This window comes from Peromyscus leucopus, chromosome 10 (assembly GCF_004664715.2).
Source record: "Peromyscus leucopus breed LL Stock chromosome 10, UCI_PerLeu_2.1, whole genome shotgun sequence".
Lineage (NCBI taxonomy): Eukaryota > Metazoa > Chordata > Mammalia > Rodentia > Cricetidae > Peromyscus > Peromyscus leucopus.
Genome location: NC_051071.1, coordinates 90,380,666 through 90,398,052, shown reverse-complemented (window position 1 = coordinate 90,398,052; position 17,387 = coordinate 90,380,666). Strand labels below are relative to the sequence as shown.

Sequence of the window (17,387 nt, the reverse complement as noted above, 5' to 3'; positions counted from 1 at the left end):
CCGGTGTGGCTTTCTTCTGGGAACCTGGGCTCACATTCACGTCTCCCGGGTCTTGCCGTGAGGAGTGAATCAAATGCCCACCTGCCAGGGGCCGTGCTGGGACAGTGCAGCTTGGGTTACCCAGTCGGCTCCTAAAGCCTCTTCCTGCTCCAGAAGGGAGAAGCTGAGAGCAACTGACCTCAGGGGGCAGCACCGGCTTAGAGCCGGATGTGGAAGGTGTGGGCCGGGATCGTCAGCTACTTCTGAAGTGGAGACAACAGGCTGTCTCCACATGAACTTCCCGCCTGCTCTGGCCATGGCCGCTACCATGTACTTTCTCTGCAGGGAGCGGTGGGCACTGTGCGGGACTCATCACCAGCACCACCCTGAGGAAGAGGGGCTGCTGAACGACTCCATCACCCTGGTCCAGAAGATGAACGTTATCCACTGCGATGGCGACCAGACAGTTGGAAGCCTCAGCTGCAGGGAAGACCTGGGCAAGCCCTGGAGATGCGTCTTGAGGTTTCCCTGGGGAGAGGGTCTACTTGAAAGGACTGCCTGGGTACCTAGTACTTAAGCAATCTTCAAAGACAAACTGAAGCTGGGCGGTGGTGATGCATGCCTTTAATCCCAGCACTTGGGAGGTAGAGCCAGGCGGATCTCTGTGAGTTCGAGGCCAGCGTAGGCTACAAAGTGAGTTCCAGGAAAGGCTCCAAAGCTTCACAGAGAAACCCTGTCTCGAAAAACAAAACAAAACAAACAAAACAAAACAAAAAACCAAACAACAGCAACAAAAAACCCACAGACTGAAGACACAGAGCTTGTCATTCTCCCTGCCCCTCTGTGATTCCTCAGTCTTCCTGCCGAGCTGTGGGCAGTTTCCCAGGGGCCTGTGAAGAGTAACAGTACATGAAGGGCTTTGCACAAGTGTCCCTGTCCCTGGGACAGTTAGTTACAGAACCTTCAAACCTCACAGCCCTGAGTATGTTCAATCTTTTTGTTGTTGTTTATTTTTGAGACAATCTTGCCATATGTAGCCCTGGCTGGCCTGGCACTCACAGGGATCCTCTTGCCTCTGCCTCCTGAGTGCTGGGATTAAACCTGTGCCACCATATTCACCTAATGATCCCTTTAATGATCATTTACGAGCAATCAAAACGGTATATTAAATCACTCAGACACTTAAAGGTGTGACTCTGGTTTAAGAAGCCCACAGTGGGCCGAAGAGACGCTCACAAGAGTACCTGCAGCTTCTGCAGGGGACCCTGGTTCGGTTCCCAGCACCCACGCAGTGCTTACAATTGCCCGTAACACTCTCTTCTAGACTCCTCCAGCACCAGCCACGCGCACGGTGCACAGACAAAACAAAACGCAGACAAAACAAAAACAAAAAAACCTGAGAGAGAGAGAGAGAGAGAGAGAGAGAGAGAGAGAGAGAGAGAATGAGAGAGAGAGAATGAGAGAGAGAAGAAGAAGAAGAAGAAGAAGAAGAAGAAGAAGAAGAAGAAGAAGAAGAAGAAGAAGAAGAAAAAGAAGCCCACCCCACACTCCCAGGTGCCCTTACTGGCTCTGCACCAAAGTGGGCCTTCCCGGCGTGGAGGCCCTGGTGGCTGGTGTCACTTCTGAGCTGTCTCTTGCTGTGCCACAGCTGGTGGGACATGGTGTGGCTACCACAGGGCCGAGTCGTCCACAGCATTCTGAGGAGCCCTGTAGTTGCCACGTGACATAAAGACCACAGGGGCCAGCAGGAGCAAATGTAAGTATGGAGGTGGATATAAGCCGCAAATACCAACAAGTTTCCAAATTCCCCCTCTGCTGTTGGAAATGCCAGTCACCAACACCAGCTCTGGTTTACCTTTTCTGGCTTACTTTAAAAAAAAATTAATGTGTGTGCATACACACACACCTGTGCAAGGGCACACACATAGAGGTCAGAGGACAACTTGCAGGAATTGGTTCTTTTTCTACCACGTGGATTCCGGGGATTGAACTCGGGTCACGAGACTCAGAGTCGTCTGACTACTTGTCACACACGTGTTCCTGGGGACAAGGCTTCTCAAGCTTCCCGATTTATTTTTCCAGGGCTAGGCCCTGACTTGGGGACCCTGAGTATGCTAGGCAAATGCTCCACTGCTGCAGCCCATTCCACCAACATCTCAGCCTAGGAAGAGGCCTGTGACCACCCCCACCCCTTTCTAATCTGCTCCAGAATGGCGCTGCTGTGGCTGCCATCCATGCAGGGTTTTAAGTGACAAGATCTCCAGGACTTGCTGCATGCGCCTGGAGCACCCCCCCCCCCGCCCTGCGCCCCTCAACACCAGTTAACAGCTGTTAACAGAGGTTTGTTTCTCAGAGATTTATGCAACCCTGCTCCATGAAGTCAGGAACCCAGGTGGCTTCCATTGTGCTCCAGTACCACGTGAGTCTGTATTCTGACCTGAACTCATTTCTATGTGGGTTTTGAACATCACGAACGGGATAGTGGGTGGCATGCCCTTTCCTTTAAGGCCCCGACCCCAGTCATTTAGTTAGAATTCAATTGCATGGCCACATTTAGTCCTAAATAGGGTGGAGAAAGATTTTTATTTTATCCACAGTTTATTCTGTGCTCCAGATACCCGCTGAAAAATTCACAAACAAGGACAAAGGATACACATTAGGCCGGTGCCATGGCTGTAGGTGTGTGTGAAAATACTCAAGAGTTATTGAATGCTGGCTGACAGGCACAGTACCATTACCATAAATGATACACCTCATTCAACTCATAACATACTCCAGAAGAGAAAGGAAAAACACAAAAACAAAACCAAAAACCCCATTTGTGATAAAGAAACGGATTGTGTAGCCTGCAGCTAGAGTGGGTAAAATTCCAATCTAAGAACTCCCTGCTGACTGGATTTTAGGACTAGAGAAGGGCCTCGCACAGAGCTGGGATGGTGTCTATCCTTCCGGGGTCTGACAGAATGTAAGGAGACAAGAATCTGAGATTTTTGAAAGGATACCTTCCAGGGCTGATTCCAAGCAAAGGGTCTCATGGATACCCACAAGAAAGGGGAACATTTTTTTGTGGGAGTTTCATCTGTGCATTGTATTTAGCCATGTGTGGTAATTATGCACCCGCAATTCCAAGCTTGGGGTCAGCCTCACTTAATATCGAGACCATGTACTTAGTATTTAAGCAAAGAGCCTGGGCCCCATCCTCAAAATCAAAAATTAAAAAACAACAAACCCCAGCAAACCACTGTTAAACTAGTTCCTTCCCAATTACAGTCATAAACCTCCCCGATGGTCAGGCAGCTGGGAGACAGGTCTCCTCGTGCTCACTGGCCTTCAGCTCTTGCTCCAGCCTGTCCCAGCCTCCAGCAGGTACCACTCTCTAGGAGAGCCACAGCTGGCCAGGACCAGACAGGGCCACTCTGTGTGGCAGTCCTAAGTCAGAGGACATTGGGAAACTTGTTTCCAGGGGTTCATTCCCTTTTCCCTTCTTTTCATGAAAGGGGCTTTTGGTTTGCTCAGCCTTTGTCTGGGGAGTTCAGCTAATAAAGGGGCCATTTTACTGCGATGAATTACTGACGAAAGCAGGCCGGGATCAGCAGGAGGGGCAGCCCTCTGGCTTTTCTTCAGCAAGGTAAATGGAAACCAGGGCTGGGCGCTGGAGTCAAGGGCACTTCGGAGTTCGCTGCCGTCAGCAACTTGAAGGGTCTGGTTATTGGTTAATGTGGAAACCAGGGGAGCAGGTTACAGACAGCACCAAAGAGACTTACAATAGAAAGCCTCCCTTCATACATGAAAAGCATGAACACACGGGGGCCTGCTGGCTACGAGTTCGAAACAGTGAAATCTTTCTACCTACTAAATTACGAAATCTCTGTTACTAAACATGGGGCCTCTGTAATGAGTTTAAGCTCACCTTCCTGAGCTGAGAGAGCAGTGCCTGGGTCAAGCCAACCCAATGTTGGGGGCAGTCACAAGAAAAGCACGTTCTCTAAGACTTTGTAGGCTCCGCTTCAACATGGAATACTTAAACATACTTTAGGGGCTGGAAGGGTGGGCAGAGCCCTTACCTAACATGCACCAAGTCTGGGTTCATCCCCAGCGCCGAGTACAGCGTGTGCTAGTGGACATGTGTAGTCCCTGCACTTAGGAGGAGACAGGAGGTTTCCAAGTTCAAGGTCACTCTTGGCTACAGTGAGTTAGAGGGCAGCTCCTGCCAAGCAGACCTTGTCAGTGGCTGAGGGCGGAGCTCCCTGGAGGACTGCTCACCGAGGATGTACAGGCTCTGGGCTCTATTCCTAGATGGGAGGGTGCTCAAGGGACTTTGGAGAAAGACAAAATACTTTTTTTTCTTGTTTCTTTTTTTGGTTTTTTCAAGACAGGGTTTCTCTGTGTAGTTTTGGTGCCTGTCCTGGATCTCACTCTGTAGACCAGGCTGGTCTCAAACTCACAGAGATCCACCTGGCTCTGCCTCCTGAGTGCTGGGATTAAAGGTGTGCGCCACCACTGCCCGGCTGACAAAATACTCTTAAGCCAAAACATGTCTGACTTGCTTTCCCTGTGTCTAATGTGCATGGCATGAACAGATCCGTGAGGACTCACGGGTTCACACAGCACGCAGGCCCACTGTGTCCTCATGTTTTACTGAGGCTCCACAGACTAATGCCATTCAAGTCTTTGGATGAATCAGCGTTTTGCAGCTAGCCTCTTTCAGAATGTTGCTGTTTGCAAACAGTGGCATGGAATGTGGCATTTAAACCAATTGGCCGTGAACTCTTGAGTATTCAAGGGCATTATTAGGGGCTGATAAAGTTAGAAACTGGGTAAGAGAAAAGGCACCATCTAATGCCCGTCAGTTCCAAGTGACTAGGCAGCAAGTGCCTGTGGGCAGAGAGGCCGGTGCCCAGCTCCGGGCGTAGGGCTGAATACGGTCTATAGACCGGCTCTCCCCTGAGAAGCAGGTCAGCCATGGCATCCTGCCACTCTGACCGTTTTCCCTCCGCATGGAGAGCTGGGCAGACCGCTCAGTCATTAAAGCGCTTGCGATGTAGCCAAGAGGCCCGCAGTCCAGATCCACAGCACCCACAGAAGCTGAGCATGGCGGCATGCATGCACCTGTAATTCCCGCACTGGGGGGGTGGTGGCTGGGAGGGTGGGCAGGGACAAGGGGACCCCTGGGGTTCAGTGGCCAACTAGCCGAGCCTAATGCATGAGTTACAACAGGTTCAGCACGAGGCCATGTCTCAAAAACTACTAAGCCTAGTGAGCTGGTTCATCTAGTGAAAGCACTTGCCATGTGAACCCGGTGGCCTGAGACTCCACATAAAGATGGGAGGAAGAACAGAGTCCATAAAGTTGGGTCTCTGGCCAACACGTCCATGCTGTGGCGGACATGTTGCCCATCTCCCGCCATGCACACATACATGGTGAAAAACCATTTAAAAAGAAGAAGAACAATGATTAAGGAAGACACTCCATGTCAACATGTGGCCTACACACATACACCAAAAAAACCTAGCATGAATGTATCCTTCATTGTGATTAATGTTTTCAATACTTAAAAGCAAAATAAAACAGGGTCTCACCATGTAGCTGGACATGGCCTGGAACTTGGTATATTGACCTCACAGATGTCCGTCAGCCTCTGCCTCCCAGGTACTGGGATTAAAGACATGCATGATCACGCCTGGCTATAGATGTAATGTTTATAACAGTGACTTAAAAGGGGCCAGCGAGATGGCTCAGCAGATAGCAATGCTTGCTCACATGAGTGATAAGCTCAATCTCCAAAACTCAGAATCGAAGGAAGCTCTCCAAAAGCTGTCCACTACCTCCTTACATTCACCACTCTAAGTGTGAACTCACACACATAGTGATAAAAATATCATTAGAAAAAAAGAGACAAGTTTTCTAGTTTGTGAAGCAAATATCCTAAGGCCCGCCTTGCTGATCTCACCATTAGGATTATGTGGCGTCCTTTTCGAAATACCAAACCAAAAGAAAACACTACAAGGAATGCTCCACCACTTTCAGACGCTTACTAGGAGAACCGCTGCCGGAGGGGGATGCCGAGTGCCGGGCAGTGAGCGCACAGCTTCCGGAGGGTCCTCTTTAGCAAATTCACTGCACTCTAGCTTTGTTCCTTCACAGGGGTCCTGTGCGTCCTCCAGAGAGCAGCTGCAGCCCAGCATTAGCACTGTCTGCACGTTCCCATCTCCTCCTACCTGGCTCGGGGAAGCGGGGCCCATGTTCTCCTGTCTCAGCTAAGCACGAGCAGGCACAGCAACTCCAGTAAACAGTGAGAGAACTGGGAGACAAACGGTTTGTACCACTGTCCTGTCTGATCTTCCAAGCCTGGGCATTCATACGATCCGTACCTCAAGTCTTTATGAAGAGAATGAACAGCCAGGGTACAGCCATTTCCTAACTCAGTGACAGCGGCGACTGCCTTTTCTATTAGGGGCACTGTTTTTCTCCATAGGATTTCTCAGTTCTCCAATGTGCAGAGATTTACCCCTGCCGGCCATACTTAAGAATGCCAGAACGCCATTTTGTGGAGGAAAACATCGCTCTTCTTTCCTCAACTGTCAGAACCTTCCAAGTGACCAGAAACAGTCAGGGAAAAGCCCAGTATCTCTGTTGAGAACCCAGCCGGACGGGAACGGACAGTGCGCCAAGCGGTTCTCTTCTCTTGCCAAGTGTAGTGACCATATCTGTAATCCTGCCCCAGGGGGGCAGATGCAAGCCTGGAGGCAGGCCTAGGTTACCTAACCAGTTCCAGGTGAGCCAGGCCACAGAGGGTGCTGGGAACGGAGGTCACTGGACAAAGTGCTTACCTAGCATGCACAGAACCCTAGATTCAATCCTCAGAGCAGCATAAACTGGGGCACACTCGTACGCCAGCACTCAGGAGGTAGTTAAAGAGGTTACGGCCAACATGTGGTACCGGACACACTGTCCATAAGGAAGGAGAGGGACAGAATGGGAGAAAAAGAGAGACCCTGTCCAGGAAGGAAGGAAGGGAGAAAGAGGAGGAAGAATGGCCACCCTTGTAGGTCTGTGAACTATCCACCTAACATCTACCAGGAGAAGAGGCTGCCTCCCACAGGCTGATCCCGACATCCCGTGACCTACAGTAGACTCTCCACGCTCTCCTGGACAACACCCTTCCTCCTCACAGACAAATGCAGGAAACACAGCTTGCCACTAAAATGCACACGAAAGCCAGGCCCAGGCATCTCACAGCTCAATGAATTGTAAGGCCTTTCTTTTACATACCATCTCCACCAGCCCCCCACCCCCACGGACATCACCCCAAAAAGATAGGTAACCGAATCTGTTTATATTCCAAAAGATGATATCAAAAGTTTGTGAATCACTACAACTTAGATAAACTTATTTTATTGTTATTAAATTTATTTTTGAAACACATTTTCTGTTTATTGGCAACCCTATCATATCGGCACAAAAGTGTACCATAAAATAACCAAAACTCCAGCCCATGGGCATAAAGTGACGACCAAAGGATGTATTATTTTATTTTTTGGAATTTGTTCTTAAGAAACAATCAAATAGCCTTGACACCCCACAGGCCATCAAGGCAGCAAGGTCTGGTGTGGGATTCTCAAAGGTACAGCATGAACAAATGCCCCAGGAAGCACTGGACTCACCCGCTTTAAATTAAAACAGTAAAGAGGTCAATATTTTAGCAAACCTAAATTTGTGATTCTGGCCCCTTGTGTCTTCAGCGATCCAAGGTTAAGCAGTATCGCACCACTTAAGCAAAAGTAAATCACGACACCTCGAAAAAGGCAGTGTAGTAAGAAGAAAGTCAATTTAATCATGTACTTTAGCAAGCGATGTGTAAACATTCAGCCAGCAGCCGCATCCACCTTACAATTTAAAAAGAACTGAGATCAGTGATTATAATTTTTCCTTCCCTTTCCCCAGAAGAAGAAGAAAAAAAAATTAAAAAAAAAAAAAGGAAAGGAAAGATTTGGAAATGACTGACTTAAAACACTACAGACGGTGAACATTCAGTTTTGTCTGCTCTCAGCCTCTGTGCATCCCCGACGTGTTTTGCTTAAAGGGCGTATCTACTCCTAAAATGCATTATCTGGTGATAACTTGCGCGTGAGCATCGGCCGGCCATCCAGGGAGTTGTCCTTGTACGTGGGTGTGCCCGAGTTCGCCTAGTTTAAATCCCATTTACAAAGGGGACATTGACGTCCTGATTCAATGCCTCTCTGACTTCCAGTGGCAGCGTGTCAAACAGCTGGTCTTCCACCACAAGCCCGCTTTTCTTGAGCATGCGGCACTGGCCCAGCTGGGCTGGCAGGCGGTCCAGGCAGTTCCCCTTCAGCTCCAGCTGAGTGAGCTGGGAGAGCTGGCCGATCTTCTCGGGGAGGGAGGAGACACAGTTCTGCCCCAGGTTCAAAGTCCTCAACTTCACGCATTTAAACAACTGTTTTGGCAGGACGTCCACTTTGTTCCCGGTGATGTGCAAGTGCTGCAGGTTCTGGAGCAGGCCTATCTCTACGGGGATCGTGGAGATGTTGTTATAGCTGACGTCGAGGCATCTGAGTTTCTGTAAACTAAACACGGCCACCGGCAAGGACTCGAGCTTGTTGTTGGAGAAATAGAGGGACTCCAAGTTCTTGACGTGGGTAATGGAGGGCGGGATGGTCACAATCTTATTGTGCCACAATTTCAAGCAAGTCAGTCGCTTCAAATGCTGGAAGCTGATGATCTCCTCGATGGTGCGGATGTTGTTTGATTTTAAGTCCAGTTCCTGTAAGTTGGAGAGGCTGAAAATGGCATGTGGGATTCTCTCCAGCTCGCAGTTCTGCAGCTCCAGCTCTGCCACGTTCATCATCTTCTTCAGGCTGTTGAGGACCAGGAGCTTGGTGCCGTCGTTGTGGATGACGAGCTTCGTGAGGTGCGGGGCCACATCCGTGATGTTTGAGGGGACTTTGGTCAGGTTGCTTTTCACGTGGAGGATCTTAAGGTGCCGTAGCTCCCGCAGGGATTCAAGTCCAATCATCTTATTGTTTTCTGAGTTCAAATTGCCTATTAAGTACAACTCCCGAAGGTTTTTGAGCAAATACACCCAGGCGGGAATCTCAGCCACATCAGTGAACTTCACGTGAAGGCATCTCAAGTGATCGCGCAGGAAGCTAAAAGCAGTCTGTTCGACCTTGGCGGGGCAGTGGCAGAGGTGGAGCTCCTGAAGGTTAGTCATCTGAGAGATCTTGGCGGGAATTTTTGCTTCTGGAATCAGTTCGAGTTTTAGCACATCCAGGTCTGTGAGGTCGAAGACAGCATCGGGCACTCCCGACAGCATGAACAGGTGTAGTTCCTGCTTGTCCTGGGCGTTGCGGGACACATGCTGCCTGAGTTTCTCAAAAGTCCACTCGTGGTTCAAACTAATTTCCCTCAGTTTGTTTTCGCTGACCTCTGATAGGAACACACCAAAACGCTTGGAGTACAGCTGGTCGTACTGGTCGACCATGTGCAGAAGGAACGCAAAGTCGTTCTTGACGTCCGGGATGTCGCTGAAGCTGCTCTCTTCCCGGACTTTTTCAAAAGAGTATTCCTTCAGAGGGATCCTGAATAACCAGAAGAGAGTGTAGAGGCAGATGAAGCCGTAGACACAGATGATGGATATATAGCTGATGAGAAGCTTCTTCAGCATGTAGGCCATATTGTGTGTGCACTCGAACACCTCGTACCCCGTCAGGTGCTCGACTTTTGGCTTGCAGACATGCTCGAAGCTGATGGCGTTGACAAAGTTCGCGGTGTAGCAAAGGATAAAAATGAACTTGGCAGTTTTGATAAGGGTTTGGACCACATAGAGCTTGTAGATCAAGTCACTGTCTTCCACATGGGCACGGAATTTCCTCACTTTCTCAAACAGGGCTTTGGCCTGTTCCCCGTCCTTCTTGTCCAGGATCGTCATGCTAGGAACTTCGATCACTGGTTTCTCCGCTGAGAACTTGAAGCCAGTTTTGTTGATCATGGGGGTGCTGGCGCTGGGGCTCCCCTCGTCACTGCTGGTGGACACGTGCTTTGGTAGGGTCTGGGCACCTGTTATCCTCTGTTTGTTTTCCTCAGAGTCTTCACAGGCCGTCTCGGACAATGCTTTAGTAGTCCAGGGAGACTCAAAACACTTCCCTAATATTGAAACAAAATGCTCAACCTTGGAGCACGTTTTAGGATATTTGAACCAAAAGTTGCTACTGACCATAAGGATGATGGTGTGTATAAGAGCAAGGTATGGAAAGTACTTGGAATACCAAGGAAGGGCCAGATGGTAACACATTTGATTGATAAACACATACTGCTGAAAATCCAAGTTGGTTTTTCGGCCCGTTGGGTCTCTCTTCTCCTTCTTGGCCTCCTGATTTGGGAAGGTGGACTCTGAGTGAGGATGGGTGGCTTGGAGAGGTATGTCAGGCGTCACAGCAGATGTGCCAAAGGAAATGTCATTTGTTGTCTGCCCGTTTTGGTCTTGATGCGTGGCTGTTTCCATCTTCGGGACTTCGGTGGTAACTTCAGTGTTTCCGGGTGGTGTGTGTGCCTTTGAATTTGCAGGTGATGGCAACACTGGCAAACAGACCACCTGATCTTTGGTAAGTTGCATGGTCCCTGCAAAGATGGCTACCATCAGCATAACAACCGCCAGGTAATCCATAAACACGTCCCACCATGGTTTCAGGATTCGGTAAGTTGGCTGAATGTCATTAAGTGAAGCAACTTCTGCAAGGGTAAACATTCCTGAAAAACACAAAGGGAACAGAAGGCATCATTACTGAGTGGCAAGTAACAGGAGGTGAGAGGGGACGTCTTCTCAGCCAGATTTTATGTTTGCATCCAAGACCGCTGAAGCAGAAAATCCACTAAAGGAAGGAAGGACTGGGTTCTGGGTAAGATGTAAGGGAGGTCTACACAAGGCCTCTTGTTGGTCTAGGACCTGAGGAGAGGTGGTGGCATTTATATACTGGACTGACAAGATTAGGACTCTGGGATTAAGATGGGATTGAGACCACATCTGTCTGCAGAAATCTAAAGTGCCGTGCTACCTTTCATCTCTACATACTGTGTTCCGGATCGAGACCTGCCCCTTCCCAAAGGTGTGAGTCTCAAGACTGTGTTTACCATCTGTGTATGCAGGGGTGATAAGGGACGCAGTCCAAGGATGGCTACAAAGGTTAAACTGAATGAAAAGCTCTTAGCACAGCTTGGACCACAAGCATTTGTCAGTGGTTTATGTTAGCGCGTACTGCCCTTGTAGACAGATTCCACTGACAGCTAAAATTACGGGTCTAGAATTCAGGCAGAGTTCAGGTGGAGATACAGTTCACTTCATCGACTGCTTGCCTAGCGTGGCCTTGAACTCACGATCTTCCTGCCTCCAGCTCCTTTCTGAACCCTGGATGGCATGCATATGCCACCACATGTGGTTTTTGCTGTTAGGGATTGAACCCAGGGCTTGGTGAATGTCAGGCAAGCACTACACCACAGACCCTGTTCACTTCTCTCCCCATCCCGCCTCCTCTCCCCAGGTGTGGGGATTATCAATGGTTCTAAGTGATACAGCTTTTACACAATTACGTCACCACAAACCAGAGAACGCGAAACATCTAAACCACTGAGCTACACTTACGCTCTGTGAAAAAAATATACACCTAAACTTCAAGGATCGAGTCTGAAATGCATTCTAGTTCTCATCACTCACTCACACACACACACACACACACACACGCACGCACGCACGCACGCACGCACGCACGCACACACGCACGCACGCACGCACGCACGCGGGTGGGGTGTTAACATGGGTGATGTCTTGCCCATTTATACCCTTCCCCTTTTATTCTGAACTTCCTGTGAGTATCTTATGTGTTTTTTACCTTTCATGCGGGCTTAGGACTCCAAGTGGGAAGAAGGGCTCCTGGAATTACAGTAAGCCAGAGTGAAAGGAATACAAAGCTCACGCTTGGGTCTGCGGACTGAGTGAGGGATGAGTTCTGGCAGCCACTGTCCCGAGCAAGAGTACTGACTGGTTGGTGGCCCGTCTTTTCCACCTCCATCACTGCCTTGGCACCCTCCAGTTCCGCCCTCTGCCCTGAGGCGGGTCCTTCAGTTAGACTTCTCTCCTACGGCTAGGTGATTTCCAGTTAGTTACTCCCCTCCCTCCAGTTTTCTCTTCCTCCACAGTCTGTTCAGCTGCTGGGTTTCTGTCTCCTTTCCCTCTCTTGTTCACACAGCGGATGTGCTCCCACAGGCCGAGGTACCTCTGTCCAACACACCCTCTCCACAGCTGGCTTGTCTGACTCCCCTCCACATTGCCATTCCACCGAGGGCAGGGACCCAGCAGGTGCTCGGTCGATGAAACCACACACGAGGTTTTAACCATCATCATCTTCAGTGACGGCGGCGGCGGTTCTGAGAACATCCGCCAACTGCACCCATGTAGTGTGGGGTGGGCGAACAGCTATTAGACTGAATTGCCCCTGCAAAGCGACGTCTGACTATGCAAGAATAAAAACTCCAGGGCAGGCCTTAGCATGGAAGCAATAAGTGGCCACACAAGAAGAACTGTGGGGTCTTACGGTGCCGCCCCACAGCCGTCACACCTTCAGGACTGTTTCAAGGGTCTCGTCCAGGAACCACCAGAGTCGATGCCAGGGGAGGCAGGAGCCTGGCCTTTTCTCAGTAGCTGGAGAAAGCAGAAAGCCTGAAAGGCGGCAGCAGCAGGGAACGCGCCAAGTGCTCACTTCACACCGCTTCCTACCTCTCCGGCAAGAGTGACAGAGCCGAATTAAGACCAGCATCAGCCCCACGCTCAACGTGACCTCCAGCAGTGTCTGCTCTGCCACCACCCAAGGGTCTGTGCCCGACATTTCCCCGTCCTCTTGCTGCCCAACTTACTCACTAGCTCCCAGTGGCAGCCAGCCTTGCCCTCCCTGCTCCCAGCATGCTGATGAACAGTAACAGGCTTCTTCTAATCAAGCTCCTTACTCACCACCCTGGTATCCACCACGGTCCACCCTGACCCCCGAAAGAACGCAGGGCCACTTAGGAACAGTGACCTTAGCCAGTCCTTGCCATTTTCCTTCTGCACACCAAGCACTGTCTTAGCAGAGTCACACAGGGTTGCCCCCCCGCTTTCGTACAGACTTGGGGTCAGAAAACAAACCTATTATGAGAAGTTTAGAGTTTCGTGTTCTGTGGGCTGTTTCAGTTACTTTTCTATTGCTGTGACCAAAAAAAAAAAAAAACAAAAAAAAAACAAAAAAAAAACACCACGACCAAGGCAACTTATAATAGAAAGCATTTGATGGGGACTTGCTTACAGTTTCAGAGTGCCAGTCCATGACAGTCACGGCCAGGAGCATGGCAGCAGGCAGGCAGGCATGGTGATGCAGCAGCAGCAGAGAGCTCACCTCTGATCCACAAGCAGGAAGCAGAGGGATAGAGGGGTCTCACTGGGAATGGCGTGGGGCTTTTGAAACCTCCAAGTCCACCCCCAGTGACACACCTCCTCCAACAAGGCCACACCTCCTCATCCTTCCCAAGCAGTCCGAGCACTCAAACATACGAGCCTATGGGAGTCCTTCTCATTCAAACCACACAGGCTTCGACATCACCCTGGGCTGCTCAAGTGTTTCGGCTTACTCTGGTTAGAAGAAACAAGCTCACAGAGTTTAAGTCGTGGAAATCTAAGGATTGATGCTGGAGTCTAAGGCCAAAGCAATGTTCTTTCTACCAGATGATATGGCTTCTCATGTGTGCAGTACTTTACAGTGTGCAAACGGCTTTTCCACACAAGCTCAGTCGTTCTCACAATAACCCATTGATTCAGGCATTATTACTGCCTAATACCACAGGGAAACACGAGGCACAAAACGCTTACGTGACCTACCTCCCTGTGCTAATTAAACGAACGCAACAGAATCTTTCAACTCCAGATCTCCCTTTCTTTGCCAGGGTCAACCCTTGTTAGCAATGGTTGACTGCTGTAGGAGGAGACTTCTCACTGCTGCCCTTGGCTTTGGGGACAAAGAACACTGAAGTGAGGTAATCACCGTTGCCACTAGGGTAATCTTTTATGACCTTCACTCAGGATGCAAGGAACTCACACCAGACATGAGCCAGGTACCACGGGCCAGAGCAGGTAGAGAGGAATACAGAAGATGCAAGGCCATGGTCCTCTTGAACCTCCAGCTTAATTGGGTGGGGTAGGGGTGATAAGCAATAATAAGGGGAGAAATTGCTCTGAATGGATTAATACAAAGCACAAGAGAGGCCCAGGACAAGGCAGATTCAAATATACGTGCAGGTCTTAGGAGCACTCCCCAAGGGGTGGCTTTTAAGGTAACAAAGAAAGGAAGGGAAGACACAGGGTTCTGGGCTGCAGCAGAAGACACAGTTTTGGGCACAGAAACCAATACAAAGGCCCAGAGTCTCTCCACAGATGAGCACTGGGTCCTGTTTATCATGCAGGACAGTGGATTTACAAATGCTTTAGTCCTTACGGGCTCTACACAAGGTAACACTCTACCAGAAACCTTATTCACCATGTACTGATTATTTACCATGTGCCAGATACAGGTTTGGGTGGATTAAACAGGGCAATCATGTTAAATTAACTTACACTTAAGCTGTATGTGGTGATATATGCCTTAACCCAAACACTCTGGAGGCTGAGGCAGGAGGATAGCAACTCTGAGCTAAGGTGGGTTATATATTAGTGAGACTTTGTTTCCCATATGCACACACAAAGGCAGAAAAAAAAATCGGCTGGAGAGATGGGTCTATGGTTAAGAGCACCAGCTGCTCTTCTGGAAGACCCAGCATCCACATGGTGGCTCACTGTCCTCTGTAACTCCAGTTCCTGGGAATCTAATGCTCACTTTTGACCTGAGGGTACCAGGCACAAATATGGTACGCGCATGCAAAACATTCGTACACATTAAAAAAAAAAAAAAAAGAGGTCATCATACTGAGAAAAATCCTAGTGGAAATGTAAAGATCAGGGATCTTACCTCAACGAAGGTTCCAGAGAAGGATGTCACTAAATAAAGCTAAGAGGTTGGTCAAACCTTTATAACTTTAACTTTATCCAGTTCACAGTGCAATCCATCCATCCATCCATCCTTCCTTCCTTCCTTCCTTCCTTCCTTCCTTCCTTCCTTCCTTCCTTCCCTCCCTCCCTCCCTCCTTCCTTCCTTCCTTCCCTCCTGCCCCCCCCCCAAAGGCTGGGATGACAGGTATGCACCACCACACCCAACAAGCATTTCTAAGGGGCTTTGTTAGGAGATCTTGGCTTACAGTTCTCATCCCGTCCATCCGTTTGTAAACCAGACGCCCCAGACCCCATCTGCTGGTTTCCTCTTACGTTCCTCACTTTTGAGGGTGCTCCTAGGGTAAACATGGTTTCCTGAAGCTGGACTAGAAGAACTGGACAACACAACACCCTGCAGTTTTCCACAGTCCCAGAAATTCACAACGTTCCCTTGCAGGCATCTTTGAGACAGGAAGCCACTCTGTTCACACGTCCAAGGATATCTGCTTGGATCCTGACCCTTGGGTCTGTCAATCCTTATCCCTAGGTGTGGGAGACTGCTAGAAAGCAAAGCCTGGGTATTTCAACCAGATGCTTGTCCTGCTGGCCCTTAAAAACTTCACAGGCAGCCTAGAGAAAGGCAGGTGGGATACAGATTCTACTCCTTCAATAGGGAATTTAAGTTAAAAAGGCTCCTGGGTGGTGTGTTAGGAAACCTTGGACCCTGGGACTGAGTTGAACGCAGACCGCACACTGGCTGCTGTGACATCTGCACGGCCCTCAGTAGTGTCCTGCGGTCTCCCTCCAGTTGCTGCGAGTTCCTCTCCTAGCAGGTATTTCTTACATCTGCATGTCCCCAGGGCACAGCCCAGGCTGGTGGCAATAACGGACCACAGACATCCACCCGTAAGCCAGGAGCAGGCTCATTAGATACTGAACGAAAGCCCAACGCTGCCAGCAAAGAAAGGTCACTAGTAATTACACCGAGATGAAACCGATCGCGCTGACAGGCAATTTTCAGCGTCCAAATGGACAACACATTATAGATCTCCGTCACAGGCTGTTCTGAAGCTAACTCATTGCAGCCAGCCACCTGCAGGCAGCTCGAGAAGCTATGACAGAGGCCACTGCAGGCATGGCCTCGACGGGAGGAAAGACCGAGTCCTGACTGCTAATACAGTGATAAGCCCATGATCTCCGGGACAGAAGCCAGCAGACTTAGCACATCAGAGGTGACACCACCTCAAAGGCCAGAGAGACACACGGCAGAAGGCAGCCTCCCGGAACTGTGAATGAGGGGAGGCCCCTGGGAGAGCAGTACATGCCTCTCACTGTGTACGGATTTTACTCCAGTCAATAAAGCAGAACACTGTTGTCGAAGTACTGTACACATGCCTGGTACATCTTAAGCACTCAACAAAACTAACACAGACACTGTGTTAGTATCTGCCACGCTGAAGAACACGTGTTATTTGAAGAATCCTATAAAACTCGGTACTAAGTTTGGTTTTCACGATGAACTGATATCAAGAGCCGCAGAACCCGGATGTTCTCCACTAGGCTTTGGCATCTATCTACCAAGTTTATTTAAATGTCGCGTAGGCAACATCAGCAGCGAGAATCCATCCAATTATCCAGTTACTCATTTCCCTGTCCCATCCAAAAAGCATACACCGTGCATTTAAGTGTAAACACATGGAAATTCCTGGGGGAGAACTTGGGGGCAAATTCAGACCCCTCCCCCCTTTCACAGTGTCCAGAGCAGGGGAGGAAAACACACATCTGGTTGGATAATGACGCCGTCGCCATTTACAAGGAGCCACCAAGAGGAGTGGCAGCGGCCAGCGACCCGGACAGTGGCGCAGGCTTTCCTGTCCGCTCCGCTGCCTCTGCCCAGGCCCCACGCCACGTCTGCGTCTACTCATGCTGTTCTTTTCCGTAAAGAGAGCTCCCACATCACAGAAATCCCAATCCTAGGAAACTCTGGCCTCTTCCCTGGCCGCAAGGCAGCATGAAGGGATAATGTTGAGATCAGGGAGGAAGCTAAGAGTAAAGTGGGATGTGAAGAATGTAGAGTAGGCTGGCCCAGGGCATGGGAAGGCTTATAGAAAGAGGGGGCGTAGGACACCCAAGGAGCTGAAAGGTCTGGCTTGGCCTTTGAGAAGGAGCACACGGTGAGACATGCTGGGGGCGGGGGCGGGGGGTGGGGGACTCTAAGACTTCATTTGATGTCATCAAACTAAGGACAGGGGAACTGCTGAAGCGTGGACTGAGGTGGAGGTGGTCCTGTCTGTGTCTGTGAGATTGTTTTGGGCCTAGCGGACAGTAAGGGGAGGCGACCACT

At 49.8% G+C, this 17,387-nt stretch overlaps 1 protein-coding gene and 1 pseudogene across 1 annotated transcript in view; both read right to left on the bottom strand.

The window, feature by feature from the left end:
* Positions 1–297, bottom strand: part of LOC114691877 — a 46,323-nt pseudogene extending 46,026 nt beyond the window's left edge.
* A 7,184-nt stretch (positions 298–7,481) lies between these two features.
* The window catches only part of Lrrc8d (leucine rich repeat containing 8 VRAC subunit D), an 87,336-nt gene continuing 77,430 nt past the window's right edge, over positions 7,482–17,387 (bottom strand). Inside the window, exon 2 of the mRNA XM_028867338.2 lies at positions 7,482–10,749. Within this exon, the coding sequence (XP_028723171.1) occupies positions 8,171–10,747 (2,577 nt within the window). The 5' untranslated portion in view covers positions 10,748–10,749 and the 3' untranslated portion in view covers positions 7,482–8,170. The remainder of the gene's footprint in view (positions 10,750–17,387) is intronic.